Source organism: Aptenodytes forsteri, unplaced genomic scaffold (genome assembly GCF_000699145.1).
Source record: "Aptenodytes forsteri isolate BGI_AS27 unplaced genomic scaffold, ASM69914v1 Scaffold659, whole genome shotgun sequence".
Taxonomy (NCBI): domain Eukaryota; kingdom Metazoa; phylum Chordata; class Aves; order Sphenisciformes; family Spheniscidae; genus Aptenodytes; species Aptenodytes forsteri.
The window spans coordinates 282,683-306,162 of NW_008795299.1; the positions used below are offsets into that span (position 1 = coordinate 282,683).

The 23,480-nt window shown below is 50.2% G+C and overlaps 1 protein-coding gene across 1 annotated transcript in view; it reads left to right on the plus strand.

Annotated features, from left to right (window-relative positions):
* Positions 1–23,121, plus strand: part of PCDH1 (protocadherin 1) — a 47,191-nt gene extending 24,070 nt beyond the window's left edge. The window contains exon 5 of the mRNA XM_009279349.2: positions 22,736–23,121. Within this exon, the coding sequence (XP_009277624.2) occupies positions 22,736–23,121 (386 nt within the window). The remainder of the gene's footprint in view (positions 1–22,735) is intronic.
* The last annotated feature ends 359 nt before the right edge of the window (positions 23,122–23,480 follow it).

Genomic DNA, 23,480 nt, shown 5'->3' on the forward strand with positions numbered 1-23,480 from the left:
CATGACGTTTTGGGGGACTGTCTCACCATGCCCTTGTCTTGGCTTCTGTAGCTGCTTAAGCAGCACCAGCCCCTCAAAGAGATCAGATTTGGGTTTTTTGTGAAGCTGGGAAGACTAAGCCATCTTGACCTTATATTAAACTGAAGAGACTAATTGGATCCCACACACCCTATCTCGCGGCACGAGCACAAGACTGACACGACTGTGCATTTTCTAGGCTTTCATCTAGTTATAAATATCCAACATAACAGGGCTTCCATTGCTTTCTCCAGGAGATTATCCCTGCAGCCGAACCAGTCTGATAAGCAAGTATGCAAGGCTATTTATAGTTTTTTCAACTGGAAGACAGATCCATGCCTTTTCTTTGTAGATGGTTCTTCACTTGATTAACACACATATCAGTGTCCTCCTTTTTTGGACACCTTTTACTGTGCAGGCTGCAGTAAAATGCTGTATTGCAGGGGCTGAGCCAGGTCCTTTTCAGCAGGAGTTACGATGTTTCTGATGAAGACTTCTCCAGTATCTTGGCACTGATGTTCCAGCTTCTCAGTCATCCCAGGCATTTGTCATTCCTGGTATTTTACCTAGCTGCCCACTGTTTCCTCCCCAACATTTTGCCATGCTGTTATCCACTTCTGTGGGGTACACTGAGCTGGGAACTGAGCTTAGTCTCCCACTTGGCCACCCGTTGCTTTCACTAAAGACATCTGCTCCCCCTGTATCACAGATTTGCTTTAGTTGGAAGGAGCCTGGGAGCGATTCTGCTCTGCAGAGGATCTGCCCTACCATAATGCAGGCAGAGCTTGGATTATGAAAGTGCCAGTCTCTCTCCATTGATGATGGAGAGAATTTAGTAAGATTACAGGACCAAATATGTGCAGGTTAGGGAACGTTACATGAAGGCTGTTTCACTCTGTCCCTGTGTGGTACAAAGGTACCTGAGATGACAATATATTGGATGAAGTATTTCTGAATTGTGTTCTTCAGCCCACAGAACAGGGACAAATGTTTAATCTGTTTTATCCCCATTATTTAAAGTGGGGACCCCATGCCATTTTTAATGCATGCCATTACAACCCCGCACTGAATATGTAATTAACAATCATCTCATGAGCTTTTGCAATGCACTTAGTGCTGTAGTATCTGTACTTCACAGATGTTAATGAGTTTATCCTCACAGCTCCCTTTCCAGGGAAGAAATTCCACCATAGGTGGGGAATGAAATAGAAAATTATAATCTGCATTTCTGAGATGTCTGCTAGCTTTGGGTGACCCCCTGGATGAGCTGGCAGCTCCTCGGTCTGCTCTTTTCAGAAGGTAAGAGCCACTGTAGGATTCCAGTGCTCCTGAGCCACAAGGCAGGTCTCCAGCTGCTCTTGGACAGCAAAGCCGAGGCTGCATCAGCCACCTCCAGGCAGCTGCTGACGTACGAAGCGCGAGCAGCATGGCTTTGGGACTTTGTGGCAGAGCTAGATGTAAAACCCTCTTGCTTGGTTCATAGGCTTTTCTGACAAGACCAGCCTTTTTTCCATGGTCTTCTACCTCCTCTGTACACCTCAGCACAGCTTGACCAAATAAATTGAGATACCATTTCCAGGGTTTGGCTGCTGACTTAATAAAATCCTTTCAGTCCAGATTTTTCTTTGTTTCGAGAAAGATTGGTAGGTTGATGCATTGTAAAGCCAGAAGGAGCAGCTTGTCTAATCCCTGTGTGACACAGGCCATAAAATTTCACCCTGTGATTTCTGCATCCCACCATGGCTGGGTGGGAGCACTCCTTTGGAAAGATCCCATCTTGATAGCAGATTGCAAATGGTGGCAAGTGTGCGAGACCTCTGGTGAGCCCTTCCCATGGTAGATCCTCTCTGCCCCCAGATTCACAAGCCTACATGCAAATTCTGCTTGAGCTGCTCTAGCTCCCATTTCTTTCCATTGAATCTTACAATATTAGAAGACACCTCACCTCATGCGTACTTGTAGACCACATGCAAGCAAGTCAACATTCAAAGTTCTCTTTGATACACTCAAAAACTGAGTCAAGTCCCTTACTGTGAGCAGAGCCAAGGCAAGACATTTTGGCAGCTGGGTCTCTCTTCCTTTCCTCCCACCTTTCCTTGGGCTCCTCCTCCCAGCCATTGCCATCTGCTCACGACGCCACCACAGACCTGCAGCCCCATTCCTGGGCAGCAGCAACATCTGGCACATCTTGGATGTATATGCTGCTTTTTGGCAACCCTTGCAAAGGCAGCCTGGGGAGATTTTTTTCCTCCTGCTCCCCTTTGCTACACTTCTGATTATAGTTCAAGTCTTCCATTCCTTCATATCATTTTTTCTCTGCATGGTCGCCAGTTTGCCAACAACCTTTTAGTGGTGTGGATCTGTCCAGATGATAGCCTGCGGCTCTCCAGCAGCACTCAGTGGCATCCATAGCAGCACCAGGCACAGAGATAATGTGACTGCTAGCGTTTGTCTTCATAGTCTCAGGACAGGCATGATTGTCCATCGCATGCAAACAGAGCTGCTTCTGGCTAGCGCTGGGCTGTGTGTGCACCCTGCAATGTCACAGCACCTTGAGAAGGCGGGTGGCTCAGAAGAGGACTCCCAGGCCAACGGTCCCTTCTCCCTGCTCATGGTGATGAGATGGATTTGCAGCACTGGGCAGCCACTACCTCTTGTCTTCTGCTTAGTGTCAGTCTGGTCATGAGCTTCTTTTTAAAGTTCTCACTGTTCAGTTCCTTCCAGCCAGCAGATGGGACAAAAAAAATTACTTTCTGTCTCCTCCTCTGGCAGAGTGAAGTCTCTAGATCTTAAAACCTATTCTTCTTTTTTTGCATTATCTTTAAATGTCCCTTTTGTCTTGCAGAAAGCGTTCCAGGCACATATTCAGTCTGCGGATTTTTTTTTCAAACGTACCCTGCAGCATTTTTGCTTTGTTGCAGAGTGCTGAGGAATGCTTTTGACTGGGCTCCGGTCTGGGATGTAGGACTCGAGCTGGCTCTGTGCCATTCCCAGTTCCCAGTCAAACTCCAGTGGGCCCAGATAGGATGTCTGGCACACAGGCCTCTCCTGTTACTGAAAGATCTCACGCCTTGTAGGAGAAAACTGAGGATATGGCGTAGGACAGGATAAATGCTGCTGTCCGAGGAATAAAGAAAGATGGTCTCTGGCTGGCACCCTGCACCGGTCTTCCCTTTGCTGACTGAGAACCAGCAGGTCACACATCTGACCAGCTGAGGACCGTTGGCTTCAGTCTGACTGGTGCTTGGGCTCCTCTCTAGCTGAGACATTGTGGGATTTTTTTTAACTGATCCTTTCCTTTTTAACACTGACTACTGACATCGGGGCTGGAATTACTTATTGTAGATGTTTTGTCATTACCAGTAGTTTCCAAGTCCTGCTTCTTGTTTAGGATACGCATGCTCTCTGTGACCATCTTCTCCATCTTGTCTACTTCTACGAATCATGTCTGGGTTTCTCAGTGATCTTCAGCTCTACAGGCATCTGCGTTTCTTCTTAAGAAATTATGAGATTCTCTACTTTCTTCACTTAATGTTGGTTCATCCCCAAAGTCAGCTTCTGATTTTCCTAATCACTACTGAAGAGAGATGTGGGAAAAGATTCTTATCATGAGAGACAACATCCGACAGATTGCAAATGGTCATAGATTACACCATCTTGGTTTCAATATGCCATTTCTGTCTGAGCTCTAATTTCAAACTTGTTCTCACCCTATTTCTTCTTTTCCATATTTTCCAGCACCTGTGTCTGGGTAAACTCTCTCTTACGAAAGAGCTGTTCAGGTCAGAGCAGTTGTGGCATGCCACCGTCAACCAGGTCACCTTCCTCAATTGTACCGAGGATCCCAGGGTAAACAGGGTACAGCTGTTTTTTCTTCCCCAGACTGAGTAACAAGTACATTGCTATTAGCTACAGAGAATGCCTTTAATCCTCTCAAGACCTAAGAAGGATGCTACTTGCTTCAGAGGTTGTCCAAAATAGCTTTAACAATTTATTTGACAGTGTCTTTCTTGTCTCACAGGATTATGTGGCAGTGCACATGTACGATTGTCCTCAGGTTCTCCAAAGATCCTTGGCAGATCCTGGACTCCTCTCTAGAGGAGTTATTTGAAGTAACCAAATTTCTCTGTTGGGTTCTGATGACTTTTTTCACCCTTTCTGTCCCTCAACTGTGGTTGCATTATGTGATTATGAAAAATCTAGGCAGGATAGTCGTTCTGAGTCAATGCCCAAGAGACAAAAAGCTTCATATTTCAGTAGGAAGGTGCCTTCTTTTGTAGAATATATAGGTCCCTGTGGCTGTATGTGTGCCTCCTGCATTTGAGACTGGATTTTTTGAGTTTTCTGCTATTCCTTGGAATCCTGGGCTGGGCTGTGACATCTTCCATTCCCTCTTGCTGTCTGTGGCAAGATGATAGAAATTAGTGAATGTCATCTCCCTTCTTTTATGTCCTTCACATTCTTCCTGCTCTGAACCTACTGGATGGAGAAAATCCTGTCATTTTTCTTAATCTTTATTCTTTCTTCCATTTGGAAGCCCTACCCAACACGATCCTCTCCCTGCGCTATCGTGAGTGCACATCTCAGGGAGGTGACCCTGCTCTAAATTTGCTGATTTACTGGGCAATACTGCAGACACCACAGGTTTGGAGAATATGCTGAGAGCTAGCCCAAAACTCACTTTGCTTTTTGGAACCACTCTTCCCTATTCACTAGGCTTGGTCAGCTCCATGGCAAACTTTGAGACTTTTCTTAGAGAAACCAACTGCAAACAGGTGGGAGCATATAATTTTTATCTAAGAACTATAAATGAGCTTATGCAGGGAAGATGACTTCTACTGTCCCAGGGAAAGGAGGATTTCCCAGTCTCCCAGACCAGGGAGACCAAGCAATGTCATGTACCTCCTCCAGTCCAGGGCAGGAACATTTTCCACCACCATTTCACCTCAGCAGGCCTGGGGCTGGGTCATAGCTCTCACCTGGCAGAACATGCACTCCGGCAGCCCTAGTGACATTAAAACAGGGAACACTTCACCTTCGCAAGGTGGCTGCAAGGTAAGATATAGGTTACTGCCACTCAGAGCGCACAGGACTTAGGTTTTTTGCTTTTGCCTGGCAATGGTTGCAAATGCCCATGCAAATGCCCATGCACAGCTAGTCTTATCTGGACCAAATCTAAACACCTCTGCTTTGGTATAAAGTCCACTTTCCAAAGAGGAGTTTATGTCATCCTCAAACTATTCAACTCAAGTTCGCTAAACTGTTTTACAGGAAGAAGCTTTCAGAATTAGATCCGCAACAGGAACAAAAGAGTGGGTCCCTTCTTCATTTGTACCATGTTGCTCTCCAGAGAGGATATTTCCTCAGAATGAGGGGTTGGATGAAGCTCTTTCAGACTCTTCTTTTGTGTTTTCTATAACATTTTAAAATACGCATTTGAACAGGGCTTGAGACCCGGTGTCCTGCCTTTGGACAGGTGCTCTGGAACAATTGCAGATGGTCCATGTGATATCCATGGGGGAGAGCCAGCAGCTGAGTTATGAGCATTTCTGCTGATGAACCTGTTAACCACAGCCAGCACCCCGTGTGTTTTGTTAGCAAGAGTGCCGAAATAGGCAGCTTCCCTGTCTTGGTTTGCTCATCCCTGTCCCTGTGCCATGTGGTCTGTTGTGCCAACACAGCTCTTTGTCTGGTTGCATGGCAAACTGGATCGGGGAGCTGATTAGGCTGAAGTTTTGCTGGATCACTTTTTTGTGCCATATTACTCTTCAGCCAGAGCAATTTTCCTAACCTGACTACTCTGTGGCTCCAAAAGGGCTGAACTTGCAGAAAGCACGGATTTTGCAGAGGGGCAGTGAGCAGCCAGATGAGGTCCGCGTTCAGGTTTAGAATACGTCTAAACCAGAAAAAGCGACCAAGTGTAAAAGCAATAGACAGCTAGGATCCCTCAACAGTCAGAGACTATTTTTTGTTTTCAAAGACCTGCTTCCTTAGAAAGCTCCTGTTGAAGTAATTTGACATGCCATTTATAGCTCCTGTGTGATCTAACTCAGTTATTTCCCCTTTATCTGCCTCTGAATGCTCCTGAATGTCTCTATAAACCTTCCTGCTTGGACATACCTCTTCCCATGTAAAGGGACCTGCATTAGTGTGGGATTTAAACTTCATGCTGGAGAGGCTTATGAAGTCTCCTGTTTGAGCTTCTTGAGGACTTCACACTGCATTTTCTTTCTCATAAAAATAGCATGTGCCTGAGTTTGAAGGATCGGTCAGGTATAGATCCCTCAGGTGGAAAATCCCTCTCGTAGGCATGAGATAGAGGATAAGGGATTCATTCCTGTCCCCAGTGAAATCAATGTGAGCTTTGCTATTGAGACAGGTCAAATGTCAGTCTCAGTTGTTCGCTTTTCCCCAGGATTTTATGCTTTGTGCTCTCACTATCAATGAATCTCTCTTCCTGTCTCCTTCCCACAAGCTCTCATCCATTCTGATTTGAAGTCACCTCCATTAAGTGGTTGTAACGCTAGCTCTCTGCTTTACTTGCAGAGAGGACACTCCATAAATCTAACATTAGTCATGGCATCTGGCGAGAGATACCAAGGATAGGCTGCTTTGACTCAGAGGTTATCTAACCGTATCAGCCCCTGTGTTTGCCTTTCCTTTCAGAGAGCTGAGGTTCCCCTGCAGGAACCAGGGCTCATTTCATGTGAGCTGATGCAACCATGCAGTCTGCTCAGGGCCGGTGCCGACACAACAGCGGTGTAGAGAAGCCACATGATGGTCAGCTCCTTCTTCCCTGGGCAGTGTGGTTGGACCTGGGCTCCCTTTCCAACACCTCAGCCCTCTATCTGGTCTGAGCAGGACAAGAAGCTTTCAACAGGCAGAAATGGGGGAAGCTTATGTGCTTCGTGGCTGGCGGGCTCCATTTTCCCAGACAGGCACATCAGGACAGGTCTCAGGCATGCAGTGACAAGTTGTCCATGTTTGTTGTTACTGGAGACCACAGCGGGATGGAGAAGGGGCTGTGCCTTTGCATCGGGTACAAGGCTTCCCAGATAATCTCTGTGATGGGCTTCAGCCTCGCTCCTCATGGGAAAGGAAGACTGCACCTCACTGATGAAAGAACGGGACTGCCCAGGGTCTGATGGATATGGAGTCCTACATGGGTGCTCCTTCCACTGTCGTATCGCTAAAAACAAAGAGCCAGATCTTGGTTTTGGGCTTTGAGGCCAACTGCCCCAGCACAGCTCATGTCTACTAGGCTAAACTCTTTCAGTCAGTGTTGCTTCATCCATCCTGTCCATTGGGAAGGATTCCTCCACAGTGCTCACCCCTAAACTGTGCCAGGGCTCTTGTCTGGCAGAGAGCCGCTCTGAACCAGGCGAAAGCAGGCTAACCTCAGAATGAGCCGGATGATGAGGACAGTGCTTGTGGTGGGTCTTGGAGATGCTTAGATTTACACTCAGGACCCTTACTCCAGTGTAAGACTGGTGTTATCAGGTTTAACTTATTTCACTTTTAAAATCATTTAGGGTAAACTGGCAAAAATGCTGTGAGTCAGGAATAAATCATCTCAGATGGCCCAGATGTGAGAGGACGTGTGCCTCTGTTTTAATCTGTGTTCATATACTTATTCAGATATAAAAGGTAAAACTTTCTTACATGGATGGCCGTAAACCCTCTGTACAAGAAACACTGGGAGAGGCTGGGGAAGGGATCCGGCAGAGAAGAGCAGGATGCTGGAGTACATGAGCACAAGTTCATAAAACCAGCAGTTCTCAATCAGTTATATGTCTGTGTCTGTTTTAAAACAACCTTGCTTGGAAGTGAAAAAACAAGGAGGCAGCGAGAGAAGAAAGGAGGAGAGGGTTCGGATATGATCTTTGTTCAGGGATGTGCCAGAACAGCATGTTGTGTTGTTTTATAGCTGCTGAGGAAAGAGAAGATGGAGTAGGGAATGTAAAATGACAGAGAGTGAGTAGATGTGATATTTGCCTGATGTATTTTGCTGGTAATTAGTATAATGCCAATTAGACATAAGTAATGTTTTTTTTTCTTATTCAGCTGTATAAGTTATTGCTTGAAAATATGCCAGCTAAAACCAAGATATTAAACTTTGAGGGATATGGAGACCTCTGTTCCTTGAGGATCCCTAGATGAAATTACCCAGACAACAGGGATCTTGACAAAAGCAAGACTTATTATATCTAGAAGGATATGATTTTGTTCAGGGATGTGCCAGAACAGCATGTTGTGTTGTTTTATAGCTGCTGAGGAAAGAGAAGATGGAGTAGGGAATGTAAAATGACAGAGAGTGAGTAGATGTGATATTTGCCTGATGTATTTTGCTGGTAATTAGTATAATGCCAATTAGACATAAGTAATGTTTTTTTTTCTTATTCAGCTGTATAAGTTATTGCTTTTTGTTCAGGGATGTGCCAGAACAGCATGTTGTGTTGTTTTATAGCTGCTGAGGAAAGAGAAGATGGAGTAGGGAATGTAAAATGACAGAGAGTGAGTAGATGTGATATTTGCCTGATGTATTTTGCTGGTAATTAGTATAATGCCAATTAGACATAAGTAATGTTTTTTTTTCTTATTCAGCTGTATAAGTTATTGCTTGAAAATATGCCAGCTAAAACCAAGATATTAAACTTTGAGGGATATGGAGACCTCTGTTCCTTGAGGATCCCTAGATGAAATTACCCAGACAACAGGGATCTTGACAAAAGCAAGACTTATTATATCTAGAAAGAAAATGAATAAAAGCAAAAGAAATTGTGTATTCCATGTCTAGCATCGTGCTGCTTATTAGCCACACAGGAAGGGGCACCCACAGAGATGCAGATAAATCAGTGAGAGAAGGCAAATATCTTGCCTTTCCTGAAAACAATGCTGCTTCGACGTTATTGTTCACCGTATCAGTTTCCCTCAGCAGCCAGATCCCAAATCCTTCCCGTGTTCAGGCAGTTCCCCGCTGCAGGTAAACCCTGCTGCCCACACACATTTTATTTTTTGTTCTCTAAGCCCTGTTTTTTCTCTTTGCTAACCCACATCATAAGACGCAATACTTGCATTGTTTTGCCTCTTGGTCCCTCGGGACATAAACCTCCTTAATGATGATTAATGGCTTCCTTTGAAGGGTCAATTGCTGATCCTAGACCTCTCAAATCACAGATCCTTTTGAGCTCTTTACCTGTCCAGTTCCGGGCTGCTCTTTCAAACAGGTACCTTGCCGCTTTACTCAATGCTACACACATATTTTCTATTGCTATGGACTATGCATAAAGAGCAGACCTGCTATTACCGTCTTCTCCCTTTTGAAAAATAATCTGTAAAAATTATGCCCTTGGACTGATTCTGGAAGTTTTCATACATCTCTGTTGGACCGTGAAATCAAAATCTTCTCATGATCATCCTGCTGTTCCTTTGTGCTGTGCTTTGGGGGTGACAGAGCTGGCAAATCCCCTTTGCCAATCTGCCTCTAATGCAAGGCGATGATGTATCCCCACTGTCCTGCCAGGACGTTAGGCAGCAGGTTTAATCCTTGCTTGTTCTTTAAAGCACGTTTTATTCATTCTGCGCCTTTAGGACTGCCTCTGGCAGGTCTCCCTCGAGTGGTGCAAACTTTATTGCATCTAACCTCCAGCAGCCTGTAAACTGCAGCACCCAGGGGTAGCTGGAGGTTGATATTCCCTATCAGAAGCGATTATCCTTCTTTTTCTCACTCTCCCACAAGAGCGCCTTTCTGCCATCCTAATAACAAACATAGGGCAGAGCAGTATTCATCAGGATCTGGGGTTTTTTCCTGGGTCTTTCCAAATAAACCATAACCAGTCTGCCACGTTCCTAAACCTCCCCATTTGCATCAGCACACTGATGTCCTCCTGTTTGCCCAGAGCTGCACCTTTAGCAAGCTGCATTGGCGTTGATACCTCCTATTTTTACATGAGGAGGTGAATTCTCCCCGGCCATGGCCATCAGCGCTGCAAATCCTTTCAATGCCTCAGTGGGGAATCATGCCAGCAAGATGGCAAGTGGTTCAATTCAGAAATGTTAACCACCTGGGTTGATTTCTTGGCATGTCTTTTGGCTGCGCCACAGGAAGATTTGACCAGTGCATATGCTGCTTCTGCCATGCGCCAGCCACAAAATCTCTCCCCATTTAGCTTCCGCTGCAGATTTTCAACCTCTGAGCCTGCGGGTGTTTGAGGCGTCAATAATGTGCGTTTTCAGCTGGGTTTATGTCATGTCTCTTCACTGCAGAGAAATGGGCTGGGTAGTTCAGAGGTTCAGGCTCTCCTGCGTGGGCTGCTGTTGATCTTCAAGCGATCAGCAGTCGGACACTCTCATTTGGTGTCAGATCATTTCTCCAAATTTTCATGACCATACCCCTGGTCTAATGCTCACAAAACTGCTGTATGTTGGGTTTCACGTGCATTTGGTTCTCTGCGTCTGGGTGTGGTATGTGTGGTCCATGTGTGCATCCTCCATCAGCAGACAGACGTTTCCTCCTCAGGGCAGCCCAAGAGCATCAGCCCTGGATTCAGTGCCTGTCCCCTGATCCTTCAAATATCCACCGCAAATTCTGGCAAGGATCTGGCCTCTTCCTCCTCAGTGTCTGCATTATGGTTCAGGCAACCAGCACGTTTCTACAGTCAGAACGGACTGTAAAAAAGCTGAAATGACAAGTGAATGTGCTCACTTTACTCTTAAGCAGCCCAGGAAAGATCTGTGGAAAGAAAACAAAGCGTATGCATGCAAATCCGTACTGTCATTTCCTCTCCCAGTTTCCTTGGGGTTTGGCTTGACTCTCTTCCAAGGGCTCTTCCTTCTCCCCTGCTCTGCTTCTCTCCGAGTGGTCTTGGTTTTCTTTGTTTCCAGATCCCCTTGTTGTGGCAAGCCCTTTTCATAAAGTTGTGGTTTCTTTTGTCAGTTAAACACCTATGTGACTTCAAAGGCCTTGAACAGCGCTTTGCTGTGTGGCTATCGGCCCCCCTGCAAGAATAATATCCCCCGATTCATTGTCCTGCTAGTGAAAGATTATTAAATTGTTGATGGAGCTTAACAATGGTTTTGTTCAAAGGCAGACATGCGTATGCAAGTTCTTTTCTCCTTGACACAAGAGCTTTAATACAAGCATACAATGAAAGGCAGCCACCAAGGAGCAAACACAGAGAGTGCTCATATAAAACCAGACCAGTATTCCTAAGTCCCCGTGCACGTGAACTGGCGCACCTTGCAACGCACTCCTAGGCTGCGCATGTGGCTACCTGCTTGTTCCCGTCTGACGCAAGCCTGTAGGTGAGGTGAGAAAAATGGTCTTGCTGAAAATTAATGAAAAAAAAAAAAAAAAATATTGTGCATTAATTCTTGCTCATATGAATAGGTCACTAGAAGGATTAAGGAACTACCAGGTGAGCAATGGTGGGAGAGGACCACCCTTTTCAGGAGCAGTGGAAGGGCTGTACAGTGTTGGCATAAGGCTGAAACAATTGCTCTGTTCGTCTGCTCGGAGCATGCCAAGCACACGCATACATCTCCCAACCAGGCTGCACCTTCAGAGCAGCTTTTGGAACCTTCAATAAGGATCATTATATAGACTGCACAGCCTCAGGCTGCTTGACATTTTGTATTATACAGACTTATTTTCGATTGCTTATCACTTCAGCAGATTTCCAACACTAAAGCTTAAATTTTCCATGCTGGGTTTCCCTCAGGTTGATTCCTTTTTCTTTTTTTCTTAAGTTTTAGCAGAGGTTCCAGCTGTTTTTTGAGAACAAGACATGCTGTCTCAGCCCTGCTAACTGGTTATAAGAATTTCTTTTCAAGACCCATTAGCTTAACCATGCTTTGGAAGAGAGGTGTGGAATTTGGCATAGAAGCTGTCAGCATCGGTTGGGGGTTGTTTGCCCCAAAATGGCTGAGTCTTTCATTGAATGTATGCCAGCACGCATCCCTGTGTAGCTGCGCCCACACACCATCGTGTGGCCTTCAGACAATAGCATTTCTCAAGGTTTATGCATCCTTGCCCTCCCTCAGAGATCTGGTGCAGGAGCTTGCTGCAGTTGCTGTTGCTTTATGGACATCCCTCCTGTTGCTTGCTGGCATCCCTCCTGGACATGCCCCTTCCCCAGTACTCTGGGGGTCCCCAGTTTTCTTTGGGGTGCTGGGTACTGCATGGCACGGGATGTTCCTTGCCTATGGGAGGATTGGGTGTTGCTTGCTCTGCCTCTGGGGCATGTGGCACGCATGGGCTCTGGTGTCAGAATGCATCTGAGTGTGCCTTGCCGGGAGAGATTATTTGGGGCAGGGTGGGGGGTGCAGGGTCCTCTTCCTGCTGAGAGATGGAGCTAGCCTGCAGTGCCTCCAAGCCTGCCTGTGGTGGAGGCAGCTTTCTTGGCTCACGCCCAGGCTGACATCACAGAGGTCCATCCAGAGCTGAGAGGACCCTGCGTCCCCCCATGCACAGCACCATGGCTGGCAGACTAGCACTGGGGCTGGGTCTCCGTCTCTCGCTGCCCTCCTGGTCCCCGGGCTGCCAGCACAAAGGGACTCTTTCTTTATCTTCTTCTCCCTTTTATTGTCCTTCCTGGGGCATGTTCCCTGCCCTTCTCCCGCTTCTTCCCTGGCAAACTGGCAAAGGCTGCCTCAAGCTCCAGTGCCCTCCCTGATTAGCTGCTGCCAGGAAGGGAAGCACGACTGCAGCTTTAATTAAATGATAAGGGCAGAGCCCCGGAAGTGGGGAGATAAGTGCAGCGGTGTCTGCCACCACACTTGCTCAGGCTCTTTCTAATTAGCTTTGAGAAGCTCTAGGGAGGAAGATTAACCCTTGGAGGGAGGCTGGCTGGAGCGGTGGGCTGCAGCAGATGGAGGGTGCTGAGGCCAGCCCCAGGGATGGGGGGCTGCAATTTGCCTGGAAACATATGTGGGATGTGGGCTGGAGGGGACCCTTCTATGCGCTCCCCCTGACCCCTGTGCCTGAGCAGAGGGGCTAGGTCAGAGATGATTAGACCCCTGCCTTTCACAGTCTCAGGCACAAGGTAAAGCTGAAGGACTAGCCGCTCAGGTTCCTTCTGTAAGAAGCATTTGCTGCTTTAACACATCCTATGACTGGCAGCTGTGGGATGGCCTGGGGCATGTGGGTTGCTGCACTTGCCCCAAGGCTTTCACTGCAAGCGGACAAGTGTCCCCAGCCTCTGAAGCAGTGGCAGGAGTGCAGGGCACAATCCTCCTGCAGGAGCCATGGGACAGGTCTCTAGTCCCCTCCAGAAGCCATGATGTGTCTCAGTGATGCTCTGAGATAGGAGGAGGGAGATAGTAGGAGGACCACTGTATGTCAGCAACCCATAATAATATGGACCAGGAGCTCCCCAGGACCTGGTGCCAAAAGGGCCACAACCTCAGCTCTTCTGCCATTCACCCAGATGCAGCAGACCCTGGCTGGAGAGTGCCTTCCACCGGAGGGCTGGGCAAGGGCACCTCAGCTGTAGGCACCCTGTAGCTAGGTCAGCGGGTAGTCAGAGGTCTCACCGGCATGGGTGGCACTGCTCCTGGCCCTGGTGGCCTGGCCCCTTCTTGTCACCCCTCTCCCATCAGCTGGCAGCACACTGGTACCCGGGACGTGCCAGGAGGCTCTGGACCATGCATCCATGTGTCCCCGGGGAAGCCCTGGCTGGACAGGGGGACAGGTCAGCCCTACAGACCCAGGCTGGGACCCCCACCGGGAGGGCCTGGGAGGAGTCCTATGCACAGGAGGCATCGGCAAAGGCAAGGTGGGAATATGGAAGTAGCAATTGTGTAGGTATTTGGGTAGCAGGAATGTGCATACAAGGCATGCATGAGCTGACAGCCCCTGGGGATAGCAGGTGGTGTTCCTCTGCGTATTTACATAACCATCATTAGCACTTGCAAGAGAGGACTCAAAAGCCAGAAAAGCCCTGTGCTCCGACCTGCCCCTCCTCCTTGGGCAGGGGGGGAAGAAGGGTGGCTGCTCTGCTGCCCACAACTTCTTGTCAAGAGCTTTGTGCACTCCTGAAGGTACTACAGGAGTTGTTACTCACCTGGGCTGGATATTGCAGGAGCAAATAATGAGACTGGGAAGATGGTTTGGTTATTGTGTGACTCCTCGACCTTTCTGGTGGTTATTTCTTGGATGTCTGTTGTCTGTAGGTGTCATGAGAAGTTCTTGGTTGGCCAGAGGACAGTGTTTGGATATTATAGGAACCAGGATTTCATTTTGGAGCTAGACTTGTTACTGTGTTTTATGCAACATGGGTGAAGAGGATTGCCCAGTAACGCTCATTACCTGACTTTGTTTTCAGTTGCTTGAAGTTTTGGCAAACTTAACTGCAAGGACACAATTTTTCATAGTGGACATATGCCACGTACCAACTATTTTGAAAAGTGGCAGTGAAATCTATCCAGATATTTCACTTCCAAAAGGAGGTAGGAAAGGAAATTGCTAGTTTTTTCTCAATAGTAAAGCAATACCCCTATCCTTTAGCCCCATGCTTTAGAGAAGTAATTTTCTGTGATCTCTTGACCTTTTCATTGTACCTTCCCCAATTTCTGCAGCCTGTGGGGTAGAGTCTCACTGGCAAAGCCTCTTCTTCCTGAAAAGCCTGGTATATCTCCCAGGTGGTTCTGTCCTCTCCCCCAGAGGCACAAAGGGACCCCAAGAGAAAATATTTTTCACCAGAGCTTAATTCTGGTCTGCATCATGAAGCAGACTTTCATGAAGCGAATTAAGACTGCATGGACAATCCTAATTTTGGCATTTCCTAACCTTTGAACCCTGTAATCCTATTAAGGTAGTTCTTAACATAATTATTCAGTAATTTAATGTAATAATTCTGCTTTTTATAGTCCAGTGAAGGTTGAAGCCCCACTGTGCCAGGGCAGGAGATCACATAAGTGGCACAAAATCTGTTATAGGGGGATTGAATTTGTTTTGGTGGGTATCACAGGGATTGCAGTGAAGCTGGGGGCCAGATGGTGCTTTTGGGAGTCCAGTGGGTGCCATAGTCTGTTACTGAGCTCTGTGAGCCCTGCCTGGTCCCTGCAGGAACATGGTCAGTGTCCAGAGCAATCCGTCGGGGTGCTCCTGCCGCTGGTGCAGGGTACGGATCACCTCCCATTGCCGTGGCAATGTGGCCGTGGGATGTCTGCGCTTCCCAGCCAGCCTGCCACTGTCACACAGCTGCCTGCAGTTTGCAGACGTAACAGCAGCGGGGAGGTTCTCCCTCAAGCTCCAGCTATGGCGAGCAAGGGAAGAACATGTCCTCTGGGAGCCTGGGCTCAGGCCCTCTCTGCCAACAAAGTGGTTTAGCACTACCTGTGCTGGTGAGGCTGAGGCTGGTGGGTGCATCTGTCCACATTAATTACGTGCCGGTTCTGCTGTGATACCCTTGGCGGGATCTGGGAAGTCGTTTTCTTCGGTGCTGCAGTTAGTGTGTGCTGTTGTAATATACTCCAGAGGCCATGGTTTGATCCGCATGTGCATCTGGGGGCTGACAGGCCATTAACTTCGGAGCAAGCTGTCTGTACTGGTGTTTAGATACTATTGTTTAGCATGAGGGGAGAGGTGCTCAGTGCTGTAGGGTCTGGGGGAGATGGCTGTGCACATTATATCTCTTGACTTTGGTGCCTGGGAGAAATCTATCTGTATGCTGGCATCAGTCTGAGGATCTTTCTCAGTATTTATTGTAAGAGCCGGTGTTGCTCGTTATTGCCCTGAGAGCTGTAGGTGTGGCGTTGAACTGCAGTAACCACCTTTATGGGCAGTGTCAGGTCGGTCTCAGATACCAGAAGCCATCTGTCTGCGTGCTGTAGTGACGGTGTTAAGTTTGGAAAGCCATCTGTCTGGGTGTTGTAGTGCTAGAATTGGTCCCTGAAGCCGTCTGTCTGGGTGTTGTAGTGCTAGGAATGGTCCTGCAAACCGTCTGCCTGGGTGTTGTAGGGATGATGTTAGCTCAGTCTAGGAAAAATAGGGACTGACGTGGATTGCGGGGAGGTCTCCGCTTGTGCTTTCAGCTTCCGATATTTCTGTACTCATTGATCTCTGGAGCATTGCTGTGGAAATGGGCAGCAGTCTGGCAGCCTTCCCCAAGGCCTGGAAAGTGAAATTGGTTGTTGTGCTTGTGCTGCTCTGGAGGTAGAGGGCTCTGGTCATGTCCATATATGACGTGGGAATCAGGGGCCGGAAAAGAGACAGACTGAGGAGCTGCAGAAGGCGAGCTTGCCACTCTGGGTCCCCTGTGTCTGGAGGGTGGGCATTCCCCGCTGGGGATAACGCACTGGCCATGCCCGCCTCATCTGGGGACCTTGAAGGGGGACCTTGTGTCTGGGTTTGCAAAGGAGATCATGGCTCCACAGCTACCTACAGCACAGCTCCCCCCTCCCAAAAGCCCTTGCAAAGGGAAGACATGTTGGGAAGGAACCACTGAGCTCCTGTACACCAAAGGAAGCCCACACTGAGCTGGCCACGTGGGGACGGGCTGTTGAGCATCTCTTGCTGCCAGTGTGGGGGGGACTCCTCCAGGCTACTGGGTCGGGCATGCTGCTGTGGGGGAAAGGCACAGAGAGGGGTAAGTCAAGGGGTGGGATAGTGCAAGGCACTCATCCCAGCAGTGCCGGGATGCAAAGATGTGAAGAATAGCATAGCATAGTATAGCATAGCATAGTATGGCATAGCATAGTATAGCATAGCATAGCAATGGGGCTGCCGGTATAAGAAAATGGGATGGTGGGGCACACTATCCAAATAGCTGTACTGTTAGGGTGTAGTGAAGAGGGAACAGACCATGAAGCAACGGTGCCTGGAGGAAGCAGCACCACAGGGGAGTGGTATCTGGAGGGAACAGCGCTGTAAAACATGGTACCTGGAGGAAATGGCACCATTAGAGCAGCAGTGCCTGGAGGGAAGACAGCGGGGGGCGGGGGGGAGGCAATACCTGGAGGGAGCAGCAGCATAGAACATGGCACCTGGAGGACATGGCACCATAGGGGACCAGTACCTGTAGGCAGCAGTGCCGTGGGGGAATGGTGCTTCCTGGGAATGGCGCTGCGGGGGAACGGCACCTGTAGAGAGCAACGCTGCGGGAGAGTGGTACCTTTGGTAACCGCGCCGTGGGGGACAGTACCTGTAGGGAACAGCGCTGTAGGGGAACGATACCTGTAGGTAGTCACGCTGTAGGGGAGTGGTACCTATAGAGAACAGTGGCATGGGAGAATGGTACCTGTCAGCAGTACTGCGGTAGGAGAACGGTGCCTGTAGGGAACAGCGCTGTAGGCAATGGTACCTGTAGGTGTGAGCACTTCAGGGAGCGGTACCTGGAGGGAGCGATGGTGCAGGAGAACAGCCCCAGAAAGCTATGGTGGAGTAGGGGAATGGTGCCTACTCTCAGGGGCTGTGCTGTAGGGAAGGGAGTCATTGGAAAAAGCAGCGCCGGGAAGGCTGTTCCCTTTGCATAGATGCTGTAGGGGCAGGCAGGGAGGACAGTGCTGCTGGGATATGATGTCATGGGAGGTCACCGCCATAAGGGATGTCCCAGGAGTGGTCTGCAGAGCCCTGAGGGCTCAGTGTGGGAGAAGAGGTGTTTCCAGGTGTCCACACCAGGGCAACAGAGGTGGTAAAGCTGCCTGTACTGGAAACACTGCATCCTTCCCTGGCTGAAAGACAGCCATTTTGAAAGAAATACCTTGCACCCCAGCCCACAGTTTGCAGCGTGGGGCGTGCTCTACCCTTCTACCCCCTGACTGAGGCTAGAAGAGGTACAGTGCTTTTGGGCTCTGAACAGGGGTAGCTGGTTGAAATTAGTGGCCAATGTTTTCTGTGCCACCAGGTAGGGAAGATGAGTCTTTCTGATCTAACGCTTCAGGAAAGCATCCTGCTTTGCCTCCAAGCTGCTCTCCCCACACTGTCATGTTCCCCATTTCTCCGTACCACTGCACCTCTCCAGTCCCTCCAAGCATGCTGTGCTTCTCTCCTCCGGGCTTCTGTGCATCCTCTGCCGTGTTCTGCTGTGTCATGTCCCCACAGTCCCGCTGTCTTCCCTCCCAGAGCTGCTCCACTACATCCCCTCACCCACAAGATCTGGCCTCCTGTGCTGCATCATCCCTGCTCGCCCAGTGCTGCACACCACGCACACGGTGCTGATGCCTGACGCGAATGGAAGACAGGGAGAATCAAACCAGACTGCGGACGTTGCAGATGGCGGCAAAAAAAAAGTGGTTGAGGCTGGCTCTCAGCCTCTGCTTGAAGCTACCTGGCTTGCAGTGGGCGAGTGAACCTCTGCACATCTACTGCAGGAGATGGAAGTGCCTGCTGAATGAAGCTGCCTGCTTTTGTCTCCTGTCTAACAGTACTCAAGTGCACTATTGAAATCCCCCACTAAGAGCAATAATACTATTAGAGGAGCCCTTGCAAGTGGCTGCAACAGGATGTGTTCCTGCCCTGCATGGGGATATATAGAGAGAAATAATTAGCAGCGGCACCAATATGTGCCTCTTCCCAGAGGAGACAGCCTGGCTCAGTCTCCTTCACAAAAAGCAGAGGTACCCTGGATGTCAGGAGATGAGAACAGCCACGCTAGCATTGAGAACAGAGCCAGGGCTCAAGAGAGCTTCCCCTCCTCCAGCTAAAACAAGGGCCCAGGGTGCATCTCTGAATGCATCTCGGTGTGAAGCCCCAACTGTGCCCCCTTTTGATCTGAAAAGTTCAAAGGGATGCGACTTTTACTACCCTGGATTCATTCCTATGCAATGTGCCAGGCAGAGCAGCCCCGAGGCAGCTAACAAGAGGATGCTAGAGAAATGCAAAGCTATAGAAAGGGGGGAGCCAGAAGACTGTGAGGACTGTGAATGCCCAAACAACCACGCAACCCTCCTGGCTGTGAAGTACAGCCTTCTGGCATGGAAATGCCGTTAACAGGATGGGCCAGCCCTCTGAAGGAGCGCAGCGAGAGGGCAAAGCTCAGGAAAACGTGGCAGCTGCACAGACATAGCTTTTACTTTGCATGGCCAGGATGCTGTGGAGGAATGAGATGCTGGAGAGGGCATGGCCATCCTCTTCATCACCTGGGAACTTTCTCAGATTCAGGGGTTCAGAGTCACAAAACTGCATTCCTAGGGTGGAGGAGGGATCTGAAATCCCAAGTACACTTCGTAAGGTGAAGTGGGCACCTCGACACCAAGGTGAGGTTTGGGCTCTGCCTCCTCACCACACTGCAGGGCATCCAGAATCAGCACTTTGTGGGCAAAATTTCCACCACTGTTTACCCCCAAAGAAAGGTTTCTGCTTGTCTGCAGTGGCACATCGAACCACTAGCATGTGCTGAGAATTAGGCTGTAGGGTCGTGTTTGCTCTAAATCACAGCTATTCAGGAATTACACCCTGCCCTGTTCCCGGGCTTTTAAAGCGGAGCGGGTTGTGCTCACGGCACATAATACGCTCCTTTAGCGGCAGAGCTCCGATGCCAGCATCTCACTGCAAGTGAAGGGACAACGCTGGAAAAAGACTTCAGTGCCAGAAACAGACAATGGGGAAGCCAGAATAAAAGACCCTGAACACAGCGTTCCTGCTTGATCCTGCAATTTCTAAGCTGCCATTGGCACGAGGAAATCACCATAGCTTTGTTCACTGGAGAGGTAGCTTTTATTTCGGTCTTGCCAGTACCCTCCATAGACTCAGCAAAGCACCTTCTGCCAGAGCAAGAAGCGATGGCACTCATCCACTCCCCACCCTGGGAGCGCGCAGCACCAAGGCATTTCTGGAAGTGGAAATGATGATGAGCCATCCCATTTGTCCGGTAGGAAAGTAGATGAGAGAGAGACAGCGATATTGCCTCTTGAACAGAAGTGAAAGACAAAACCGACCAAACCGGTGGCCACCAGGGCATCCTGTTGTCCTGAGAGGAAGAGCTGGTGGATCATCTAGGACACAGGCTCCAGTCTCCGCTTTGAGTTGCACAGAGTAGAGGTGAAAACTGAGCTGTCTTGCCTCTGGTTTCATATCTTGCTTTCTATCTGTAGCTAGGAGAAAGAAACGAGGCAACATTCCACATGCTCAGGAAATAGGACAGTTGGTCTGTGGCCAGCCCTGCAAATGACCCCAAAGACAGGCATTGGCAAGCTATGCTCTCACACTGGCCTGTGCGGGCATCTTGTCCCCTGTGATGCTTGTGCTCCTGCTTTTGCACCCTGCAACATGAGCATGGCTGTCCCCTGCGCACGAGTTCGTTTGAGCGTGCCCATTTGTGGTGCATGAGCACGTCAGCGCGCATCCAGCTGGGCTGTATCCATGTGTGTGTGTGTGTGTGTGCGCGCGCACATTGCCGTGTAATGCACAGCCCCAGTCCCTCTGCACGCAGGGGCTCGGGGTACCACAAGCCAGGTGGCTTCAAGCTTTGCCTCAGGTTCCTGTGTGAGTCCTGCAAGGGCCAGTGGGCTCCAGGGAGGCTAGGATAAGGCTGGAGAAACTACTGAGAGATCAGCGGTGGTGGCCAAGCAGCCTCAAGGAGGCTGGAGCAGGGCCAGGAGAGGCCAAGGGACTCCTGAAGGCAGTGGGTACCAGAGGGATGCTGTGGGGCTCAGTGCAATGCGATGGGGAGGGCTGGCAGAGGCTGAAGGGTCCAGGAGGATCCTAAGGGTGGGTGTGGAGGCTGGGGGCTGTGCAATGATGTGACCCTCTCGTCCTTTTTCTGCTCCTCATTAGAGTCCCCTGAGCGGAGCAGGCTGTGAAGGGGGTCTGCGCTGAGGTATGTCCTTATGGCTTCTGCCAGGATATCACAGCTTACGTGTGTGCCAGGGGACGGGGCACAGGAGGTGGCTCCCAGCACAGGGAGCAGCGTGGGTGCCAGAGCCTCTGCAGGAACCAGGGGGAAAAACTGGGGTGCCTCAGCCCCCGGAGGAGCTGAGAATTTGGGATACAGTCACGGGGGGTTGTTTTAGGGCAAGATATGCTCACGCACTGGTTTGCTGCTAACTTTGCCCCTTCTTCCATTGTCCATCTCTTTAGCTTTCACTTATGACCCTTGTCAACCGTTCCTGGCATTGTATGCAGCCTTCTCCTGCAGAGACCTCCCTCGCATCCTGGGGTTCCCTGTGTGTGAAAGCTGTGCTGGGGTGACTCAGGGACGCCTGTGTCCGAGAGCCTCGAACTGGTGGCAGGAGGGATGTGCTGACGAGGGCAGAGCCCCCAGCACAGTGTGAATTTCTCTGGTTTGCTTCTTCCCAGGGCTGAGGGAGTGCCAGCGGGTCTGTCCTTTTTTGGGAGGAGGGGATTATGTGTACCAGTGTGTATCCGGTGGGAAGGGGCATGCCCTGAGCTGGTGAAAGCCCCATATGTCTCAGGTACCCAGAGCTCCTTAGTATCTCCCTCCATCAGTCTGCAGGGCTGTTTGTTAGCAATGCAGCAGAGTGAGCTCCTGGGTGGAGAGATGGAGAGGACCAGAAGGGATGCCTGCAAGTCAGAGCAGTCTCAAGGTCATGAGCAGCCCCGCTTTTCATCCCAGCATCAGCACCAGGCTTGATCTGCCAGCAGGTGCTTGTGGAAGTGGCCAGTGATGTGTCCCAGGCAGTGGCAGGGGGCTCTGTTGTGCCCCAAGTTGGGGAAGATGGCAAGGAATGGCTTGTGTCTGGGATGGCTTTTGGAGGGACACTCACCTCTACATGGAAATGCCAAGTTTCGGCCTCTGAAGACTTGTGACAGGTACTCCTGTGTAAAGGATGCATGGCCAAGGCTCAAGAAGGCCTTGCAGTGTCTGGGGTAGAGGGTGGCTGGTATGTGAGGACACCAGACCATGAACTAGTGTAGCTGGTGGTCAGAGTTTCCCGGCTATGCCAGGAGCAGGAAGCTATTGATGCCCTCAGATACCTGGCTCTCTCAGGAGCAGGTGTTTGGTGCACAGAGAGGCTTGGGCGCTCCTGGGCAGGGACTCATGAGTATCAGATATGTCCAGCCTCTCTGGGGGTAGACATGGGTTTGCCCATGTATGCTTCGCTGTGCTTGGGGATTTCAGGCTCTGCGGGAGACCAGCTGATATCTGAGGACTTCTGGCTGGGCTTGGGGCTCCTGCTGATGGGTGCTCGGGGAGGCTTGCAGGTGGCCTGGCGTGCCTGATGGTGAGCAGGGCAGGGCTGCCCAAGTATGGTGCTCAGGAAATATGGTTGTACCTCAGGGCAGTGAAGAGCCTGACTGTGTTTAGGGCAGTTCCCTGTCTCTGCATGGTGAAGCTGTCAGTGGTGCCCAAAGGTGCTGGACCAAGGGAGTTCCTGGAGCCTAGCAGGGTCCAGGTGGTGCCCACAGCTGTGGGGTGACGAGTCTGGTGACAGTCTCCTGCTGTGCAAATCCAGGCTGTGGAGTTCCACCTGTGCAATGCTCATGTCCAAAAGGGGTGGGCTCAGTGGCCTCTGCCCCATGCTCTGCCTCCCGTTTCTCTGCACGCACCCACTGCAGGGACGATGCTTGTCCAAGGGGAGCTGGGGCTGTGAGCTTAGATGGGAGACACCGGCTGCCAGGAGCCTTGGGTTCCCCTCCCATCTCTGCCTTCACTCCCTGGGTGGCTGTGGGTCCGGCTGTCCCCTCCCACTGTGGGAAGGTGTGGGTAGGACGGAGATGTCCAGGCTCTGCTGCTCGTCCCTGTGCTCCATCCTCACGTCCTGAGCCAGTGGTACCTGGGCGTGTGTAACGATGTTCTCGCTTGCTTCTCTGCAGATCTCCGGCCTCTGCCCGATGTAGCCATGACTGGGACCTGTACCCGGGAGTGCACAGAGTTCGGCCACTCCGATACCTGCTGGATGCCCGGCCACTCCTCCCCCAGCCGCAGGCCCAAGAACGCCCTCAAACTCTCCACTTTTGTGCCTTACCAAGACAGAGGGAGTCAAGAGCAAGTCGGGAATGGCAGCCCCAGACTCTCAGAAGAGCGCAGCACCAAAATGGCCAACCTCCGCCTGCTCCCCACGTACAGTGCCTTCTCCAATAGTAGCCATGAGCCCTGCAAGGACTCTCCCATGGAGGAAATTCCTCTCACCCAGACCTCGGACTTCCAGCCAGCCACCACCCCCTCATCCCAGACCACCAAGAGGGAGATATATCTGTGAGGCTGGGCGTGAGGGGCAGGGAGCAGACACGCTTCTGAGGCCAGTGTCCAGAGGAACATTTTAAACTTCAATGCTTTATCGCTCCGGCGGCCGGTTCTCCAGGCAGTGGGCTCTGCGGACAGCAGGGCAGGGCAAGGCAGGGATGAGAGGAGCGCCTTTTTAACCCATTGTTTCCTGGGGCCAGGGTGGGTGGGAAGGATGAAAGCATCCGAAACCCAATTTCCGAGCACTTGTGGGTGCATGTCTTCGAACTGCTGCGTCACCAGGGAGGGCTGGGCATGCTCCTGATGCCAAGGGCACGGCTGGGGAGAAGGGCTTACGTACCAAAGGTCCACGCAGAGCTGGTGGAGTTCCTGGGG